General features: G+C 43.6%; 1 protein-coding gene across 4 annotated transcripts in view; it reads right to left on the reverse strand.

Annotated features, from left to right (window-relative positions):
• Positions 1 to 505: 505 nt before the first annotated feature.
• The window catches only part of Fam193a (family with sequence similarity 193 member A), a 135,084-nt gene continuing 115,789 nt past the window's right edge, over positions 506 to 19,800 (reverse strand). For all 4 annotated transcript variants that reach the window (XM_052736185.1, XM_052736184.1, XM_052736183.1 and 1 more), the window contains 2 exons: positions 11,502 to 11,583; positions 506 to 1,309 (listed from right to left, as the gene is read on the reverse strand). In XM_052736185.1, coding sequence (XP_052592145.1) covers positions 1,216 to 1,309; positions 11,502 to 11,583 — 176 coding nt within the window. In that variant the 3' untranslated portion in view covers positions 506 to 1,215. The remainder of the gene's footprint in view (positions 1,310 to 11,501; positions 11,584 to 19,800) is intronic.

Below are 19,800 nucleotides of genomic sequence, written 5' to 3' on the forward strand. Positions count from 1 at the left end.
AAAGGCGTGCGCCACCACCGCCCGGCTCCTTTTTCTCTTTTCAATACCATTGACTTTGTTCCTAACTTAAACCCAATTAAGCGTCCTTTATTTATCATCTTACTACAGACCACGATCCCTTCTCCTCCCCAAAATGTGGACAGGCACTTGCATACAAGGCCATAGGTAACCCTCTGTTCCATGCTACAAAGGCTGTCTCCACTCCATGTCCTAGTGACCTGGGTATAACCCATCACCCCATCTTGAATCTTCCTGGTACTTCTTGGCATGAGCATACGAAGCCTAATCATTTGGCTGACTGTTGTGTCCTGCTGACTGCTCTGTTCTGGTACCTGTGCCAACTTCGTGTCCAGAAGACAACTGAGGGCACCAGGAACCCTGAGACCTAGGGACATCATAAAGTGACTTTGGAGATGGTAGCCTTGGCGCTCTGGGAACAAATATCACTCATTTGTTACCTCCCACCACACCCATCGTCCCCAGCAGAAAGCAACCAGACTGGGTCTCCTGCTGTACTAATGTATTCCATCTTTCAAAAAGAAAGACATGATTTTAATATTACTTAACAATATGTTAAAAAAGTAGCCAGGCAGGCCTCCGTGTTAATACGGTTGTACGCTCTAGAACAGACTTGATGGTGTGAGTACTGGGTGGGTTTCTTGTTTTTAACGTTCTCATTCTGCAAGGGGTCTTACACAAGCTGGCTACAAGTCAGGGGGTCAAACACAAACAGCGCAACGTGTACACTCGGAAACAGTAGATTGTGAAAGAGTACAAAGGAGGCCTGCCCGCCCAGCCCGCCTTGGGTGGGACACAGGGCACATGGGAGCTGAGGGATGGCTGACACCCCGGCGGGGACAGATGACAGGACAGGGCGAGATGCAGAGGCGACAGAGCCACGTGGATGATGCAAACTCGTCTCTGGCCACGGCCCAGGCCTCTGAGACCGTGGTGGTGGAGGAATTGGCGGGAACTACTGTTCCATTCCGACAGCACAGAGCTACAATCAAAGAAGTCTCACTCACAGACTACACGCACACAAGCTAACAACGCAGGTCGAGCAGCAAGTTCTCGGTCTGGGGGGTCTCAGGCCACGGCATCCCACCCTACACACCCTGGGTGGGTACCGAAGCTCTGGGGAGCCACCGAAGGGCTTGGCTCTTGAGTGGCGCAGCCCAGCTGCCTCCCATATATCCCTCTCCAGGCAGTCCTCATTCAGTGGGCAGCAAAGGTGGCTTTCTTCAAGCTAAAGTTGGACCAGTTGATGGACAGTCTTTGTCGGTTCTGTCTAGCAGAGTCCAAGCAGAACCTGGTGAAACAAAACGGCAAATTGTCACAGGACAGAGCCTCAACCCAGTCTAGCAACCACCACGCCAACCTCTGACTCTTGCTAACAATTCACTGGAGAGGCTCAGTGAGGTCTGAGGTCAAGTCTCTGTGCTTGGAGGAGTGGTCCCACTTTCAGGACACTGGCCAAGCGGCTTGTGTATCTTCTGGTGCTTTCTGTCACTTGATACTGTGTTCAGGGGAAAGCCAAGATAGTGTAGGAAAAGCAGTGCTTAGTGTAGAAGGACAGAGTGGACCAAGCATCACTGAAGGAAAGCTCTTCTCATGGGACCATCTAAGAGCAGCTGACATCAGTTACTGTTCTGCCTGAACAAAGGGCTAAGGGACTGCTACCTCCCTATCCCAGAGGCTCCTAAGGACTGATGTAGATTCTGATGCTCTGTCTAAGCCACTACTCAAGTCATAGCCTGCTGCCCAGAAGGAGGTTGGAACTGTTGGGCAGCATCAGGCCAAAAGATACCACACAAGAGGCAGGACTCCAGGCAGTCCTGCAGCAGGTCTTCCTGTGATACATACCTCACAGTCTTGGTCAACAGCATGAACTCACTCAAAACAACAAATATGTTCTGGGAAAGAAGTCACAAGCTGGCTCAGCCTCCACAGCACCTATGACTCTCAGGAAGGTACTTTGGTCACTGTGGCTGGGGATGCAGAAGAGTCACAACTAGGGTCACAGGCAGATGCCACTTGACTGGGACCTTGTGCCACAAGAGATGCTAAGAAGAGCAGGCTGCTAAGCTTAAGGATGAGGTTGCCAGGAGCCAGCACTTCTGTAACTATTACAAAACTTTGTAACTGACCAGAAAGTGCTACAAGCTTTGTTAGGCCCTATAGTCTATGGCAATCTGGCACCCTGCTTCAATGACACACAGGGACCCATGACTACATAGACTCAGCTGATGTCTCTGATGTTCTTGTGAATGAAATTCAAAGTCTGTCTAATTTTTGTGTGTCCAAAAATATTTGTTCCCCAACTGCTTCAATGTGCATAGTCTCTTAGCTCAGCAGTCACACAGGACCAAGGGCAGGCTGGGTATGGCCCACAGCCTGCATCAAATGGAATGAATCAAAGGCAACAGCTAAGCCCATGTGTAATGTTGAGGTTTTGGCCTGTCTTAAACCTATTCACAAAATAAGAACTTACAAGACAGATTACAATATTCTAGTCCTCCGCTCTAAGAAGGCATGTCCTTTGTACATGAAGGCCTTCAAGCTTGAACCACCTGCCAGCTCTGTGCTCTGAGCCACAAACACTGGAAGCTAATCTGAAAAAGATCACCCTTTGGGGATGGAGAGACGGTCCAGTGATTAAATGCATAACTGCTTTTCCAGAGGACCCACATTTGGTTCCTAATACCCATTCTGGGTGGTTCACAACTTCCTGTAACTCCAGCTCCAGGGATATGCTCTTCTATCCGCTGGGGGCATTTATTTAAAAATAAATCTTTAAAAAAAAGGACCACCCTTTGCCCCGTTTCTCAGGCAACGATGGTCAATTTGTATATAAATGATGGAAAGAGTATTTTCTTTGTTTAAAGACTCCTGCATAATTTCTTATTCTCACCATGCCAGCTCTGATTTGGGGAGCAGAAATTATAATGAAACCTAAAATGATAGTTTTCAAGTGGTTTGAATGTTTGTATTTAACCTGTGGTCCAATCATTCAACCAGATACCTGCGGCTGCCCAGCTATGTGCTGTACATTTTGTGGCCTGTGTTCAGATAAAGAACAAATCTCTGCCAGGGAAAGGCTGTGCCATTTCAGCTCCAGAATCCAAACTCGTTTCCCCTGGAGCTAACTTTCTACACCTCTACTATCTTCTGTCCAGTTGTCTCCAACATGTCTGGGCTCTATCCTAGGTCCCTTTCCTTACTTTGCAGTAAGAATGCTCTAACCTCAGCACTTGGGAGGCAGAGGCAGGCAGATCTCTGTGAGTTTGATGCTAGCCTGGTTTACAGAGTTAGTTCTATGATAGCCAAGGCTACACAGAGAAACCCTGTCTTGAAAAACCAAAAAGAAAAGAGGCAGAGGCATCTCACTCCTTAAACAGGCTGGAGAGATGGTTCAGAGGTTAAGAGCACTGGCTGCTCTTCCAAAGGACTCAGGTTCAATTCCCAGCACCCACATGGCAGCTCACAACTGTCTATAACTCCAGTGCCAGGGGACCTGATACCTTCACACAGACACATGGACACCAATGCACATAAAATAAAAATAAATCTTAAAAAAAAAAAGATGCCCCAAAACATTCAGGGAACAAGTTCTTTCCAAGGCAAAGCTTATCAGAGGCTCAAGAGCACACAACACAAGCTGCTTCCCAAAAGCCCCCCAGACCCAGCACGTGGATAGCCCCACCCACATCCAAGATCCACCTAATCGGGTTTGCTCTCACTGGACCCCATCCTGCATGCACCACACACATGTATATATAGGGTACCAGGATGCAGAAGCCCTGGTGAATGCCCCAATGAAGCCCTTGCTGTCCTGACATCTAAGGTGGGGCCTCATCATACTTGGCAGCTTTAAGGACCTCTGTGTGCATACTCAGCGGTGGTCTGGCTGTATTGTTTGAGCATCTGCATGCTGAATCATACTGAGTACTTTTTTTATTTTAACCTTATTGTTTCTTCTATTCAATGTTATGGCTGAGCTTCCTCCACCAGGCAAGTCTGTTCAGTTGTTTGGCTGTTAGGTCTTAGAGAGAATACTACATAAGTGGTTCTTGCTACCTTCTGTGCTACATGGAAGGTACTTCCTTCATACTAGGTCCTGTCAAACTCCTCCTGGGAACTGTTAAGAGCTGCCTGGCCCTGCCTCACTCGTTCAAACCCCTGCCTTGTGTTTACTGCCCACACATATACTGTGGGATTGTGTTGGCTTCTAATTGGTTTGTTTTACAGTGTTCTATAATCTTCCTTTAAAATTTCTTTTAAATCAGTATACAAATGGTTTTACTCTGACATCTTCACAGGTGAATTAACTACTCTGCTAATATTTAGTTTCACCTGTCTTTTTTCAAATGTCATTGTTTCATTCCTCTTCATAACTCCTGACTCTAACCTGCATGATGTTCTGGTAAATATTATTTTCCCTCACTTCCTTTAAGACAAATTCTTGCTACTAAAGTAGTATCATTTACCAGGCTCTTATTTTATCTTATTTTGAGATGGGATCTAGCTTTGTTGCCCAGACTTAAGTCAAGTGAGCCCCCTGCCTCAGCCTCCTAGTAGAAGGAACTGTAGGTACCATACCTCTGCACGCAGGATATGGCTCAAATATAAGAAACCTTTCCCTATTCTGAGTTCAGAAACATTTATTTTCTTCCAAATAAAAAGGTTCTATTTTGCAGGGAGTTAGTGCTGAGAAACAAATCCAGGTTTTTCTGCATTACACCCGTATCCCAGCCAAAAGTTTGCTTTTGACATTTAAAATCTTAACCCCTGGGCTGGAGAGATAGCTCAGTGGTTAAGAGCACTGGCCGCTCTTCCAGAGGACCCAGGTTCAATTCCCAGCACCTACAAGGCAGCTCACAACTGTGTGTAATTCCAGTTCCAGGGGATCTGACACCCTTACACCAATGCACATAAAATATATATAAAACCTTAACCCATGAGACACTGGCCTTTCAAATGGTGTGGGAGGGTGGTGGTGGAGCACGCCTTTAACCTCAGCACTCAAGAGGCAGAAGCAGGAGGATCTCTGAGAATTCAAAGCTAGCCTGGTCTACAGGAAAGCCAGGGCTACACAGAGAAATCCTGTCTCATTAAAAAAAGAAAAAAAGACCTGGCCGGGCGGTGGTGGCGCACGCCTTTAATATCAGCACTTGGGGGGAAGAGCCAGCCTGGTCTACAGAGCGAGATCCAGGACAGGCACCAAAACTACAGAGAAACCCTGTCTAGAAAAACAAAACAAAACAAAACAAAACAAACAAAAAAAAAAAAAAAGAAGAAGAAAAGAAAAAAGACCTAACAACAGAATGGTGTGGAATGGGTATCCAATCTAATTTCAGTTTTTCCTTTTGGACGAACAACTTCGCAGACCCATCTATGAAGACCTTCATTTCTAAAGCAATCTGCCAATCCATCTTGTGTCTCACACCAAGCCCAGTGCTTTCATGAACCTGTTTCTGGGCTTTTTCTTCTGTACGGCCATCAAACGTCTTAATGGAAGGCTTCTACAACTCTAAATTGGGTAGGGAAAGTAGGTTCCTTTTTGTAAAATGTAGCACACACGAATGACTGCAACGCATAACGGTACTAGGATGCAAAAGCCCTACCGACAGCCTCAGTGCAGCCCCTGCTGTCCTGACAACTGAAAGTCAGGCACACACTCCATCAGCCACCAAGCCACAGGTCATGGCAACCAACCCCCAATCCTTTCTTGGCCTCAGACCTTCCTTCCTTCTCTCAGAAGCATCTTGGCTTTTCATAGCAGTAACTTCCTTGTGTTTTTTATAGTTTTAAAACATACATTTCCTTCTGTGAACATTTTATTTCTTGAGTGATAGCCTTTAACTCACCATGTACTTGACAATGACCTTGAATTCTGGTTCTCCTGTCTCAAGTGCTGGGATTATAGGTATGCATCTCCTTCATGTCTGGTTTTATGCAGTGCTGGGGACTGAATCCAGAGCATTCTACCATCTGAATTATACTCCTTGTACCCAACAATTTAAAAACCTTTATTGTTGAGCCATGGTTCACGAAAAGCACATGGTCAGCTGGTATGGAAATTATCAGTACCAACACATGGCTCTGTCCTTGTGGGTTACCTCAGTCAAGACTCAGTGACACACCTTTTCCTGCCCTGTATGGCCAAGCCTCATCTTGCCTCAGCACCAAGAAATAGTGATAAAGGTCTGTCAGTGGATGAATGCACAAGTAATCTGGCAACATGTGTCTTATGCTACCTGGTCGCTTTGTATGCTGCTGTGGAAAACCTTCCTTGGTGCTGCACTGCGACAGCTGTTCTTAATCTGGAGTGGAATTCTACTGGAGGGACATAAAGATTTTGCTGATCACAAACAAAATGAAGAAAAAGGCATGTGAGTGAGGCCACATGGGCTGGCAACCATTTCTTAGGCAGATGCCTAGAAGCAGAGCTGCTGCATTTCTGGTGGGCACATTACACTAAGCACTCCCATTCTGTTTGCTTTTAAACTTTAAATAGATAGCATTTCATATATATCCATCTGTGTCTGTCTCCACCAGGGGCTGCTGAATTCTGCTCCTTGGTGCTACTGCACAACCTCCTCTCCATGACTCAGTCACAATTTATTCTAACATGCTTTAGAAACACAAGTTTCATGACTGTAATGCCTAATCTTGATTGACTGTATTTAGAATCAACTAAACCCCAAGTATCTGGGTACTCCCATGAGAGATTTTCTTGATTGGTTTATTTGAGGTAGGAAGACCCACGCTAAGTCTGAGCCATACTTTTTAGTGGACATAAGAGGAGGAAAACTGCTTTTTACCTGCTTGCTCTCACTCTGGCTAGCAAGTCCATCTATCTTGTTGCTAAAGCATTCCTTTGCTGGTAAGAGAACTCAATTCTTCAGGACTGCAACATAGACTGCAGACTAGCAGTTCTCTAGGAATCCTCTGAGGCTCTAGTACCACATTGGGACTGCGGAGACATCCAGTTTTGTGGCCTTTCTGTTGGGAGACAGCCATTGTTGGACTAGCAGCACCACAGCCTGTAAGCCACTCATATAAATCTTCCCTTTATATCCATATTCATTCTATCAGTTCTGTTCCTCTGAAGAACTCTAATACACTGATCATTCCTGGAATGTAAGCCTACAGATAAAATCTGGGAAATTCAATAGCTTTATGATGTTAACTTTTCCTGTCTTTAAACAGGATCTGTGGGTAAGGTCTTCATTGTTGTTTTTTAAAAAAATTTTATGTGTATGTGTGTTTTGTCTGCATGTTTTTATGTGCACTACATGAATGCCTGGTGCCCAAGTAGGCTGGAAGAGGTCACTGGATCCTCTGGACATGGAGTTATAGATAGCTGTGAACCACAATATGAGGGCTGGAAAATGAACTCAGGTCTTCTCCAAGAGTAACAAATGCTTTTAACCGCTGAGCCATCTCTCCAGCTCCAGTGAGGTCTTTTGTTTGTTTTCCTTTCTAGACATTTTTCTTTCCTTCTTTCCTTCTTTCTTATATATGTGTGTCAAGGTCCCAGTGTGGAAGTCAGAGGAAGACTTGTAGGAGTTGGTTCTCTCCTTCTCCCATGTGGGTTCTAGGAGTTGAATTCAGGTCGTCAGACTTGGCAGCAAGTGCCTTTACCTGCTGAGTCATCTAGCTGGCCCCCTTTATAGTGTTTTTCTTTAAAAAGCTCCCTAGATTTCTGTGTATAAATCTTGTATAACCTCTGATAGCGTCAACCATGGGTACTGCAGTGAACTGGGTACTACTGGAAATGCTATCTGCCCCACCCTTCCCTATCTGTCCTCTTTTTGTTTTTTGGGGGGAACCTAGGACCTCAGACAGCTTAAGCAGGTTCCCTACCAATGAGATAAATCCCCAGCCCGTAAATGCTGGATCTATTTAAACACCTTCAAACTATTGATGGTGTAGAGAAAAACAAGTTAACGTCCATACTGACCCATACGGCTAGCCCTTGTGATGTGTTCTTTCACATTTACTCTGTAGACAAAAGATAATCTATAAAATAGCTTTACTCCCTCCTCGAAACTTGTTCAGCCTTTGGTTACTTTTCTTCTGTACTGCCTAGGAATCACAGCTGAAAGCTGAAAGCAATGTGGAAAAACACAGTACCTTCATTTTACACATGTTTCTTCCTTCCCAGGCAGGGAACTGTTTCCTACAGATTTTTTTTTTTTGTCCTTTCTCTTTGTCAGGGTTTTCTAGAGGAACAGAACTGAAAGAATGTGTAATTATGTGTGTGTGTGTGTGTGTGTGTGTGTGTGTGTGTGTGTGTGTGTGTGTGGATGTGGATATTTATCTATGTTGTTTATTAGAGTGACTTACAGGCTGTGGTCCAGCTAGTTCAACAATGGCTGTCTACCAGTGCAAAGTCCAAGAATCCAGTTCAATCCATGAGGCTGGATGTCTCAGCTGGTCTTCATTATACACCAGAATCCTGAAGAAGTAGACTCTAATGCCAGTGAAGGAATGGACTTGCCAGTGAGAGCAAGAGCAAGCAGACAAAGGGTTTCCTTCTTCCAAGTCCTTATATAATAGGCTGCCAGCAGAAGGTGTGGCCCAGATTAATGGTGGATTTTCCCACCTCAGAAGATCCAGATTAGAAGTGGGTCTTCCCACTTCAAATGATTAAGAAAACAATCTCTCACAGATGTACCCATATACTTTGGTTTTAGTTAATTCCACGTGTAGTCAAGTTGACAACCAAGAGTAGCCATCACACTCAACTAGTACAACACTTTACCAGTTGGATGTTTCTTCACTAGTCAATACTGCAGTTTTTTTGTTTTGTTTTGTTTTGGAGACAAGTGTATCACTACATAGCCCTGGCTGGTCTTATAATCATTGAGATCTGCCTGCCTCCGCTTCCTGAATGATGGGATTAAAAAGATCTGTGCCACAAAGCCCAGCAATATTGCAGTTCTTTTTGCTTGTCTGTCACTTCCCTTTTTCTTCTGTAGTTTTTTTGAGTTATTTATTAGAGTGATTTTGCTTTGGAGATCAGGGTGGTCTTGAATTCACTTTACAGGTGTGCAACACCATGTCTGGCTATTTCAAGTATGGCCTTATAAATAGTATGCATATAAATGTATAGACAAGCTTTTTAGTATCATTTAATACACTGATTCTCAACCTGTGGCAGGTCACGACCTCTGGTGGGAGTTCCTATAAACTCTTTCATAGGGGTTGCACAGCAAATATTCTGCATATCAGATATTCACATCACAATTTGTAACAGTAGCAAAATTACAGTTATGAAGTAGTAACAAAATCATTTTATGGTTGGGGAGGTCACCACAACATGAGGAACTGTATTAAAAGGTCACAGGATTAGGAAGGTTAAGAACCACTGTACTAACAGATACTTTTGTTTTGATGTATATAAATGTGCTCCATCTTATTTTCATTTAATTTTTGTTTTTTGAGGCAGAGTCTCACACTTGTCTAGCTGACCTGCAAGTCACTATGAAGCCTAGGTTGATTTTGAACTTAAAACAATCCTACCTCAGCTTCCTGAGTGCTGAGAATACAACTATGAGCTACTGCACCTGAGCACAAATTTTCGTTTTATTTGTCGTTACTGACATACATTTGCTTACCATCTTCCATTTTTTACAAAAGATTATTTATGCACATGTGTGCTTGTGGAGGCCAGAAGAAGTCAGATCTCCTGTAACTGTAGTTACAGGAGATTTTGAGCCACTCTTGTGGATATGGGGAACTGGAATTCTGGTCCTCTGGAAAAGGAGCTGGAAGTATTTTTGACTGCTGAGCCATTTCTCCAGCTTTATTTCTATTTTTCTCAAAGACCTACTTATTTTTAATTATCTGTAGGTCTATATGTCTGTGTCAGGGTATATACACACGAGTAACCGATGCCCAGAGGAAAGAAGAGGACACTGGGTCTTCCAGAGCAGCTTTGAGTTACTGACATGAATACTTAGAATTGAACTTGGTCTCTGGGCTAGAGCACTATGAGCTCTTATCGGATGAGTCATCCATCCCTCTATCCCCTATGTCTATTTTTGGAGAAAGGTTTTCACTGTGTAATCAAGGCTAGCCTCCAATTTATTATCACCTTATCTCAGCTTTCCAGGTAGGTATCTGGAACTACAGGAATGCATCATAATTCCTAGCTTTTAGCTTTGGCTTTAGTTCCTTGCTCTTCTGTCATCCATCTGTTCCTAGATATTTGAGGCCAGGAACATAGGCGGCTATGGGACTGGTGGTGGAGCACCTATAAACTAAGGCATGCTGGAGTCTGAGGCAGGAAGATCATGAGTTCAAGGCCTGCCTGAGAAACTTAAGATCTTGCCTTAAATGTGGGGCTGGAGAAGCAGCTTAGCAGCAGGGCATTTGTTTGGTGACCAGTCTCACACCAGCCTACATTCCTGGCCACAAGAACCTGGGGACAGACACCAGGACAGCAAGGAACTTAACAGTGTTAGCTCCCCTTCCCCACCTAGGGTCAAATCCAGCAGGGGTGCTAAAGTTCAAAGTTTCAGGATGCAGATCCGGTATGTGGTCCCTCTGGAGCTCCATCGAAGTAGAATCCCCTGTATTGACTTTCCTTGCCCAGACACTTTAATAATTCAAGTGGGACATGGTAACGTATACTTATAATCCTACCATTAAGGAGGTAGAAGCAGTAGCTACACAGAATTTGAGGCCAGCCTGGACTACAGGAGACCTTCTCTTTAAAAACAAACAAAACAAAACACTGAAAAAATAAAAAAGTTAATTAATTTGCTTACAAGCTCTTTTGGACTCTATATAAATATACTTAAGCTGCCGGGCAGTGGTCGCACATGCCTTTAATCCCAGCATTCAGGAGGCAGAGTCAGGCAGATCTCTATGAGTTTGAGGCCAGCCTGGTCCACAGAGTGAGTTCTAGGACAGTCAGAGCTGTTACAAAGAGAAACCCTTGGTTTCAACCTTTGGTTGAAAAACCAAAAAAAAAAAAAGGGGGGGGGGTTTGTTCCCATAATTCATACAGTAAATGAAGCATTCTTAAATATGGTCCCAATCAGGTTAATTAGGTTTGCCACCAGAAAAGCTGCCAGTATCTTCAATGCTACTTTTCTTCTTAAAGAAGCTATGTTAGTACGCTCAAATGCACATGTATATGAGAGTTATCTGCAAGGCGTTCAGGAACACAGGTGGCCAGAATCAGAAGCAGCAGGTTTGGGGAGGGTCTAGGTTAAGTGAGCCTGCTGATTCAGGCCCACCAAGGGAACCACCACTATCAACACAGAGAAAAGAAAAGAATCGAGGGAGAATGAGGTGTGTATGTAACAGCAGGTGTATGGGTGGCATGGGGTGGGAGATAGAGCGGGGCTGTGTGCTATTTGGCTTATTCATGATATTCATCCAGGGTGACAGAAATTTCACAGGAGGGTCACAGGAACAGGAAGCCCAGATAAGCTTGGCAACCAGGAACCCAACAATGTCCTGACACGCAAGCCTCATGTTACCTTTTGAAATACTCCACCTCCCTCTCGGTCTCATCCATATCCACACTGTCCAGGTCGATGTCTTTAGGCAGGAAAACATCATCTGTCAAGTGAAGGAAAGGAGACACAGCACATTATCAGAGTGGCCATCTCACCAGAATAAACATCCCACAAAGTGTAAGGCAAGATGCCACAAAAGGCCAGGAGGGCAGATTGCTCTTGTGAATACCTAGAGCCACTCACTCATCTGCGGAACTAAGCCATTACTGCTTCAGGGACCCATCAAAAAGATCCACTGGAGGGAACCCTTCACTCAGAACTTAGGCCTTCCCAAATCAAGAGTGCAGCCCTGCTTTACTTTGCAAGGCACCAGAGGGTTATTAATTGAGGGACATTCTACATCCCAGGATCTCAGCCATGTTTGAGAATTGCAACTTTTCTCCCCTATTGTGCCCAGGTCTAAGTGGACATTGAGTCCTTTCCCCAAGCTTGGCTCAAAGTTCCAAGTATGCAGTATCAATTAAAATGTAAAGGTAGAGGCAGTTCACACTTCTTTGTTAAAAGTGATGTCTCCCCAAACCATCACTCTCGTTCCGTCTATCATAGGACATTTCCACAGTGTCATAATTAAGGCACATCTCACTTGCCTAATAGCAGCTGCCATTATGGCAACTCACATGATTAGAGCACTGAGGACTGGGAGTGGCCCAGGAGAATGCCTCTGGGTATCTAAACTCAGAAGGAAGGGAAAGACAAGGAAAAACAGGGCCTATGAGATGGCTTATTGAGAAAAGCACTTGTTGCCAAGTTCTGACTGCTTTAGATGGATTCCTGCAATAATGTTGTAGGAGAGAACCAACTCCTGTGAGCCACCCACTGACGTCTATACTTGCACGGTAGCATGTTAATGTGTCCCCCAAACCAGTAAATGTAAAAAGACTAATAATAAAGAATCAAAAGCAAAGACAAACCATACACACACAAACCATAAGAGACAACAGAACTCTGGCCCTGTCTGGGGAAGACATGTTGCAGGTATGTGAGGAATGTAGCTCAGCAGCCTTTTCTGAGCCTCAGGACAGGGGCAATCACAACACACACTGAGCACAGCAGTGCAGGTGCAGTACTACAGTGTCGAGCGCATGCTTTCCTAAGCAGAATTAGTAGTCTCAGGCTGAGAAAGTAGTTTAGTTGAGGAGTGTTTGTGCACTATGTATCAAACTCTGGATTCAACCTCCAGTATTACTTATAAAAATTGGACATGGTGGTATAACCCTGTAATCTCGGATTCAGAAGGTGTAGGCAGGAGGATGAGAAGTTCAAAGTCATTGCTAGATACATAAAAAGTTGAAGGCCTGCTTAAAACACATTGAGACCCTGTCTCAATAATATAAAATAAGTATTTATAAAACCTTAGTATAAGAAGTCGTATTTAGTACTGAGAACCGTTTTTCCACAGCATATTAAAATACAGATGTGACTCAAGAACTTTAAATCTAATGGAGCCCTACATTCATGTCAATGAGGAGGAATTCAGATGGCAGGGGGCATGTTGAGACTGTGGTCCACTTATCAGAGGACCAGGGCACTTACCATTACCTAAAGATGCTATATTCTGACAAAGCAGAATCAATGAAGATGAGCAAGATGAAAAGAAGGAATGGGAACAGTGAAGTAGAAAGGGTGGAACTAGCTTACTGACAGCTACAGAAAAGGAGGTGTAGTACACGTCCTGAAGGAAAACCAGGCAGGATGGGTGAGGGAATGAGGGGTCTGGGCACCGGAGTACTGAAGCAGTAAGCATAAAGAATCTACCACAGTTGGAACATTGTTTGACCCCACAAATCCACACTGAGGCTTACCTCCTTGTATAGCAGTGCTAGGAGGTGGGGCCTAGAGGGCGGAGCTTCCTCTCTCTCAAGGACCCAGATTATTTATCAAGAATGCGTGTTCTGGGGGCTGGAGAAATGGCTCTTGTTGCCTTTCCAGGAGATGCCAGTTCAAATCCCAGCATCCATGTCAAGCAGCTCATAGATGCCTGTAACTCTAGCTTCAGGGGATCCAATGCCCTCTTCTGGCTTCTGCTGACATCAGCAGACAGACAGACAGACAGACAGACACACACACACACACACACACACACACACACACACACACACACACACACACACACACACAAGGTTGTATGTATGTTCTAAAGCAGGCCATCCTTCCATCTGCCTAAGAACCCACTGTCTTTTCTAAGGATTTTCCTGTTCTTCCTAGAAGTAGCACAAGGCCCACAATAGATGCAGCTGCTGGATCTTGCACTTCTCAGCCTCTAGAATTGAGTGAAACTAAACCCCTTTCATCTTCTCCCAGATGTTGTTACAGCAACAGAAAAAAAAGATTAAGACAAACATAAGTACAAATTCTCATTTTTTCCTAAGTGCCAAATGTGTTTACAAATAAAATTGTTGAAGAAAATATCATAGAGAAGAAAACAGCACATACAAAGATACTCAAAGTAATTACAAGACAGTGATAAGATTGAGGCCAACTATAGAGTTATTATAACAAATGTGTGGTGTTAACTCACTGAAAAAAATTCTTTTCTCCCCCGACCCCAATCCCTGACAGGGCCCCATTATATAGCCTGGGCTAACCTTGGGAGCTGTGTGGTAGTGCATCCTTGTAGTTCTAGTTATTCAGGGGGTTAAGGCAAAAGGACTTTCAAGTTTGATGCTAACCTGGACAACTTAGCAAAATGTGCCTCGAAACCCCAATCCCCGCAAAAAAAAAAGTGGAGATGCATCTTAGTGGCAGAGTGCTTCCAGTGTAAGTAATTAATGTATCACAAATACCATAAGGTAGAAATCCATCCCTATCTCAAGTTCACATGAGGCATTCACAAAAGCTGACACATACCAGCTCACTCTAGTTAGGGATGCAGGGGTCCCACAAAGTCTGTGGGGCTACTGGGAGGTAATGGAAACTATGGAGGTGGGGACTGCAGGAAAGAAGTTAGATCACTGGGGGATACATTCTTGAAGGGCACAGTGGCTCTTTACTTCTCCCCCCCGCATCTCTCTGCCTCCCAGACATTGTTAAGTTGAACTGATTTTTACCTGCCATCATGTGCTGCCTCACCACAGGCCCCAAAGCAATGGGCCTAACTGACTAGAGACTAAAATCATCTAAGCTGAGAGCAAAATAAACCTTCCCTCTTTAGAAGCTGATCATCTCAAGTACTCTGTTATAATAATAGAAAGCTGTACATTAGGTTGCAATGGAGTTATCTGGACATTTCAGGATAGAGAAATATCCAAACACTGTAGCCATGACTGGGCAGGAGAAGAACACTTAGAAATGAACAACAGATGGGCGATGGTGGCGCACGCCTTTAATCCTATCACTTGGGAGGCAGAGGCAGGCGGATCTTTGTGAGATCCAGTCCAGTCTGGTCTACAGAGCGAGATCCAGGAAAGGCGCAAAGCTACACAGAGAAACTCTGTCTCGAAAAACAAAACAAAACAAAAAAGAAAAAAAGAAATGAACAACAAATAGCCCTCCCACCTACAGACTCAAGCTGCCAATACCCTACCAGGTGAAAGGAGAGAGACACCATACACACACAAAGCTAACAACTGGAAAACAGAGAATTCCTAAACAACTGAGGGAAAAATTACCTCTAAGACCACAGTGCTAAGCGTAGGGACACTTAGCCTGTGGTCCTAGCACTCAGGAGAAGGTGGTGAGAGCAGAGATAAAAGCCAGCTGGACAACATACAAATGTGCAGCAAGCTTGAGCTCCCTCATAAGACCCTGTCTTAAAAAAAGATTATTGAGGATACAATTAAAGTAATGACCGATGAATATCAAGACAATAAAGTAACAACAAACAGGCGAGTGGTAATTACAGGACTTTAAGGTTGGTTTACTGTTAGGAAACTAGAACAATAACACTATTATGAACAGACCAGAAGAGAAAAATCATAATTACCACAGCAGGTGCAAGAAAAACCTCGATATATTTCAACATCCTTTCCTCATAAACACATTCAAAAAATTGAAGAGTCACTGGCTTCTGTCCTAGGATTCGATGGAATATCTAACCCTTAGCCCTAGAGCCAGCTTCTCAGTTAATGTGGAAACACTTCAACCACTTCAGGAAGGATGTTTTAGTAGAGAAGACAACTAGAGGTGCAAGACTTGGAAGAGAGGCTTGTGTGAACACCTTTAACCAGTGCTGGTACGAAGAAGCAGGCAGACCTCTCCAGGCTAGCCAGAACTACATGAGACCTTGTCTCAACAAACAAACGAATAACAACGAAAGAAATCACACCCTCCCCCAACAAACAAGAACCCCACAGAAAAAAACAGGAAAAAAGAACAAAAAGAAAAGGGAGATGACACTGTAACAGAAATAAACAAATTACAGAAAATCTTAAAGATCTAGTTTTAAACCTCCATCCACTAAATTGGAAAATGCTTCCCACATTAGAAAAAGCCCGGGGCTTTGATGGAATTATAGTAGAATTATATCTAAACTTCAAAGAAGAACTAATGCCAATGATGTAACATGAATCTCTAAATGGTCTCTTAATAAAAACCTCAAACCAGAAATATTGGGGTAAACGCTGAAAGATCAGAGAGACAAAGGAACAAGCCACAGCCACCACCTCTTACCTCACCAATTCCTCAGCCTGAAAAAGCTTCAGCCGATAAGCCTCTAGCCGAATAAGCTTCCTCAGCGGAAAAGGCTTCTAGTTCCCGTCTCCTCCGCCTTATATATCTTTTTCCAACCAACCATTAAAGGCCCTGTGCTTCCCAAATACTGGGATTAAAGGTGTGTGCCAACAGTGTCTGGCTCTGTTTCTCTCCTAGACTGAGTCAATCTCAAGTAGTCCAGGGTGGCTTTGAACTCACAGAGATCCAGACAAATCTGTGTCCCAAGTGCTAGGATTAAAGGGGTGTACCATCATTGCCTGGCTCTGTTTCTCTCCTAGACTGAGTCAATTTCATATAATCCAGGGTTGTTTTGAACTCACAGAGATCCAGACAGATCTCTGCTTCCCAAATGCTAGGATTAAAGGCATGTGCCACCAATGCCTGGCCTCTGTTTAATCTAGTGGCTTGTTCTGTTCTCTGATCTTCAGGCAAATTTTATTAGGGCACACAATATATCACCACACAATACTACTTAAATTATTCCATAAAACAGAAAAGTAAGGCTTCCAAACTCTTCTGCATCCAGTATCACCTTGATACCAAGACCAGATAAAGATATAACATCAATAACCAAAGAGCCAGGTATGGTGACACATACTTTGAGTCCCAGCACTTGAGAAGCAGAGAGGCACGGGATCTCTGAGTTCAAGGCCAGCCTGGTCTACCTAGAGAGTTCTAAGACAGCCAGGTCTACACAGAGAAACTCTGTCTATGTATCTAGTTAGTAGAGGGCTTGCCACAAAGCCCCATGTTCAATTCCCACTACTGCATAAAATGGGAGTGGTAGCACACACTTATAATTCTAGTATTTGGAAGGTTGAATCAGAAGAATCAGAAGTGCAAGGTTACCCTAAGCGATACAATGGGAGCTGGAGGTTATCTTGGATTACATGAGACCCTAGCTGAAAAAAATAAAATAGGGTTGGAGAGATGGCTCAGAGGTTAAGAGCACTGGCTGTTCTTCCAGAGATCCTGAGTTCAATTCCCAGCAACCACATGGTGGCTCACAACCATCTGTAATGAGATCTGGTGCCCTCTTCTGGCCTGTAGACATACATGCAGGCAGAACACTGTATACATAATAAAAATAATTAAAAATCTTTAAAAAAATAAATAAATAAAATAAAAAGCAAAACACAGACCAAAGAGCAGCAGTAACAGTAACAGTAACAGTAACAACAACAACAACACACACACACACACACACACACACACACACACACACACACACACACACACACACACACGAGTAGGGGGAGTGTACATCAGTCATCCCTCCCTGTCTACAGACACATGATATACCTACTCCAGTAAACTCCAGTGACTGACAAGACTTGAACAGTGAAGCAATTTTGTAAAGCAAAGGATGTGATGTATAAACACACACACACACACACACACACACCCCAAAACAACACAACACAGCTTCACATAACCAACCAGTTAGGCTGCACTGGCTAACAGGAATACAATTTGAGCCACATATATTTTTAGGAGTCAGATTTTAAAACTTAAAAAGAAACATATTACATTACATTGCAATTAATATATAAACTGTATTATGGTAAAGGATGTAGCTCAGGGGTACGCTGCTTTTCTGACATGCACAAGCTATTGACATGCACAAGCTATGAGTTTTAATCTTAGCACTGAAAAATAAATACATGGAGATATTTCTTAAAATTGTTTCAAAATGCAGTATGTACTTTATAGTTACACTACCTTAACCCACATTTCAATACAACGCAAGTCATACAGAAGAGTGGCATAATTCCCCCCGCCCCCCAATAACCGGGCAGTGGTGGCACATGTGAGGCCAGCCTGGTCTACAGAGCAAGATCCAGGACAGGGACCAAAACTACACAGAGAAACCTTGTCTTGAAAAAACAAACAAAAACAAAACACCCAAAAACCTAAGAGGTGAGAAGAACCCATAAAATACAGAGAGAATCTAAAAATAATAGTTCAGAGCAATAAATGCAGAATGGATCACTAAGCCTGGACACAGACCCAGAGCATATGAAACCTGCTGCAGAAAGGCAGCACTGTAGGCCACAGGGGCAGGATGAGCTTCTTCATAAATGCTTCAAGACAATTGTGTAACCATTTGGGAAAAGAGAAAAATGGACCCGTACCTCACTTCATACCCAAGAATAAACCCCAACTGTATTCAAGATCTATATGAGAGAGGGAAAAGAAACCACACAAACACTAGAGAGAAATGTGTGTATCCTCCTCCCAGTAAATCAACTCCACAAGAAACTTAGGAACTAGCAGGAAATCTTAGTGGCGTTGGACACAGGTGAAAAATTCATATCCCTAATTTGTAAAAATTTCTTAAAATAGAAATAACAAAATTCTAGTTAAAAAACCAAACAAAACAAAACAAGAAAAAGGTACGTGTTGGATAGTTTTATATCAGTTTGACACAGGTTAGTCTATTTGGAAGAGGGAGTCTCAATTGAGAAAATGACCCCACCAGACTGGCCTGTGGGCAAGCCTACGGTGCGTTTTCTTGATTGATGTGTGAGGGCCTAGTTCACTGTGTGGATGTTGCTACCCCTGGGATGGTGGTCCTGGGTATTATAAGAAAGCAGGCTCAGCAAGCCATGAGGAGCAAGCCAGTAAGCAGCACTCCTCTATGGCCTCTGCATCAGTTCCTGCCTTTAGTTCCAGCCCTGACTTTTTAGGATGACGGACTACAAGCTCTAAGATGAAATAAATCGCTTCTCCACAAGTTGCTTTGGTCATGATGCTCTATTCAACAACAGAACCTCTTAATGAAAACAAGATATGAATAGAAAATTTACAAAAAGGCACACAAACAAACTTTCTGTAAAAGTCTACTGACCTCACTGTAAATTAGATGGAAATGCCTATGAAAACCACCCCTAGGAGTGATTCCAGGTAATGGGTTGGTACAAGTTAAAAAGTCCAGCACGGTACTCCAGGCTGGGAGAATATGGAGGCATCCCACAAAATAACTGTGCACTTGCCATTTGATCAGAACTCTCTTTTCTGAGCAAGCATCCTAAAGATACACCCGCAGTCAGGAAGACAGACGTGGACAGCATTATACCCAGCACTGTGTGAGATTATAAAGCTCTGGGAACAACCCAATTAACTGAACAACCCAAAGAGAATGGCTGAAGAGACTGCAGCACATTCCAAACAACTGTAAAGAGCAAGGAAGAGTTCTCTGAACAGATATGAAGAATAAATTAAGTTTAAAAAGGAAAACCAGGCCGGGCGGTGGTGGCGCACGCCTTTAATCCCAGCACTCGGGAGGCAGAGCCAGGCGGATCTCTGTGAGTTCGAGGCCAGCCTGGTCTACAGAGCGAGATCCAGGAGAGGCGCAAAGCTACACAGAGAAACCCTGTCTCGAAAAACCAAAAAAAAAAAAAAAAAAGGAAAACCAGAAAAATGCAAAGGAATATGCAGCATGCTACCTTTATGTACAAAACAGAAAGTTCATACTTCATCGGAGTGTAAGGACAGAAAATTCTGCAACTACTTCAAGAATGTTCTAGACCCATGTAAGTCAGTAACCATGTGAAAAAATGATCAAGTTCTCACTAGCCAAGGATACCTGAGAACACACACCATGCAC

This window comes from Peromyscus californicus, unplaced genomic scaffold (genome assembly GCF_007827085.1).
Source record: "Peromyscus californicus insignis strain IS unplaced genomic scaffold, ASM782708v3 Scaffold_13__1_contigs__length_99412109, whole genome shotgun sequence".
NCBI lineage: Eukaryota > Metazoa > Chordata > Mammalia > Rodentia > Cricetidae > Peromyscus > Peromyscus californicus.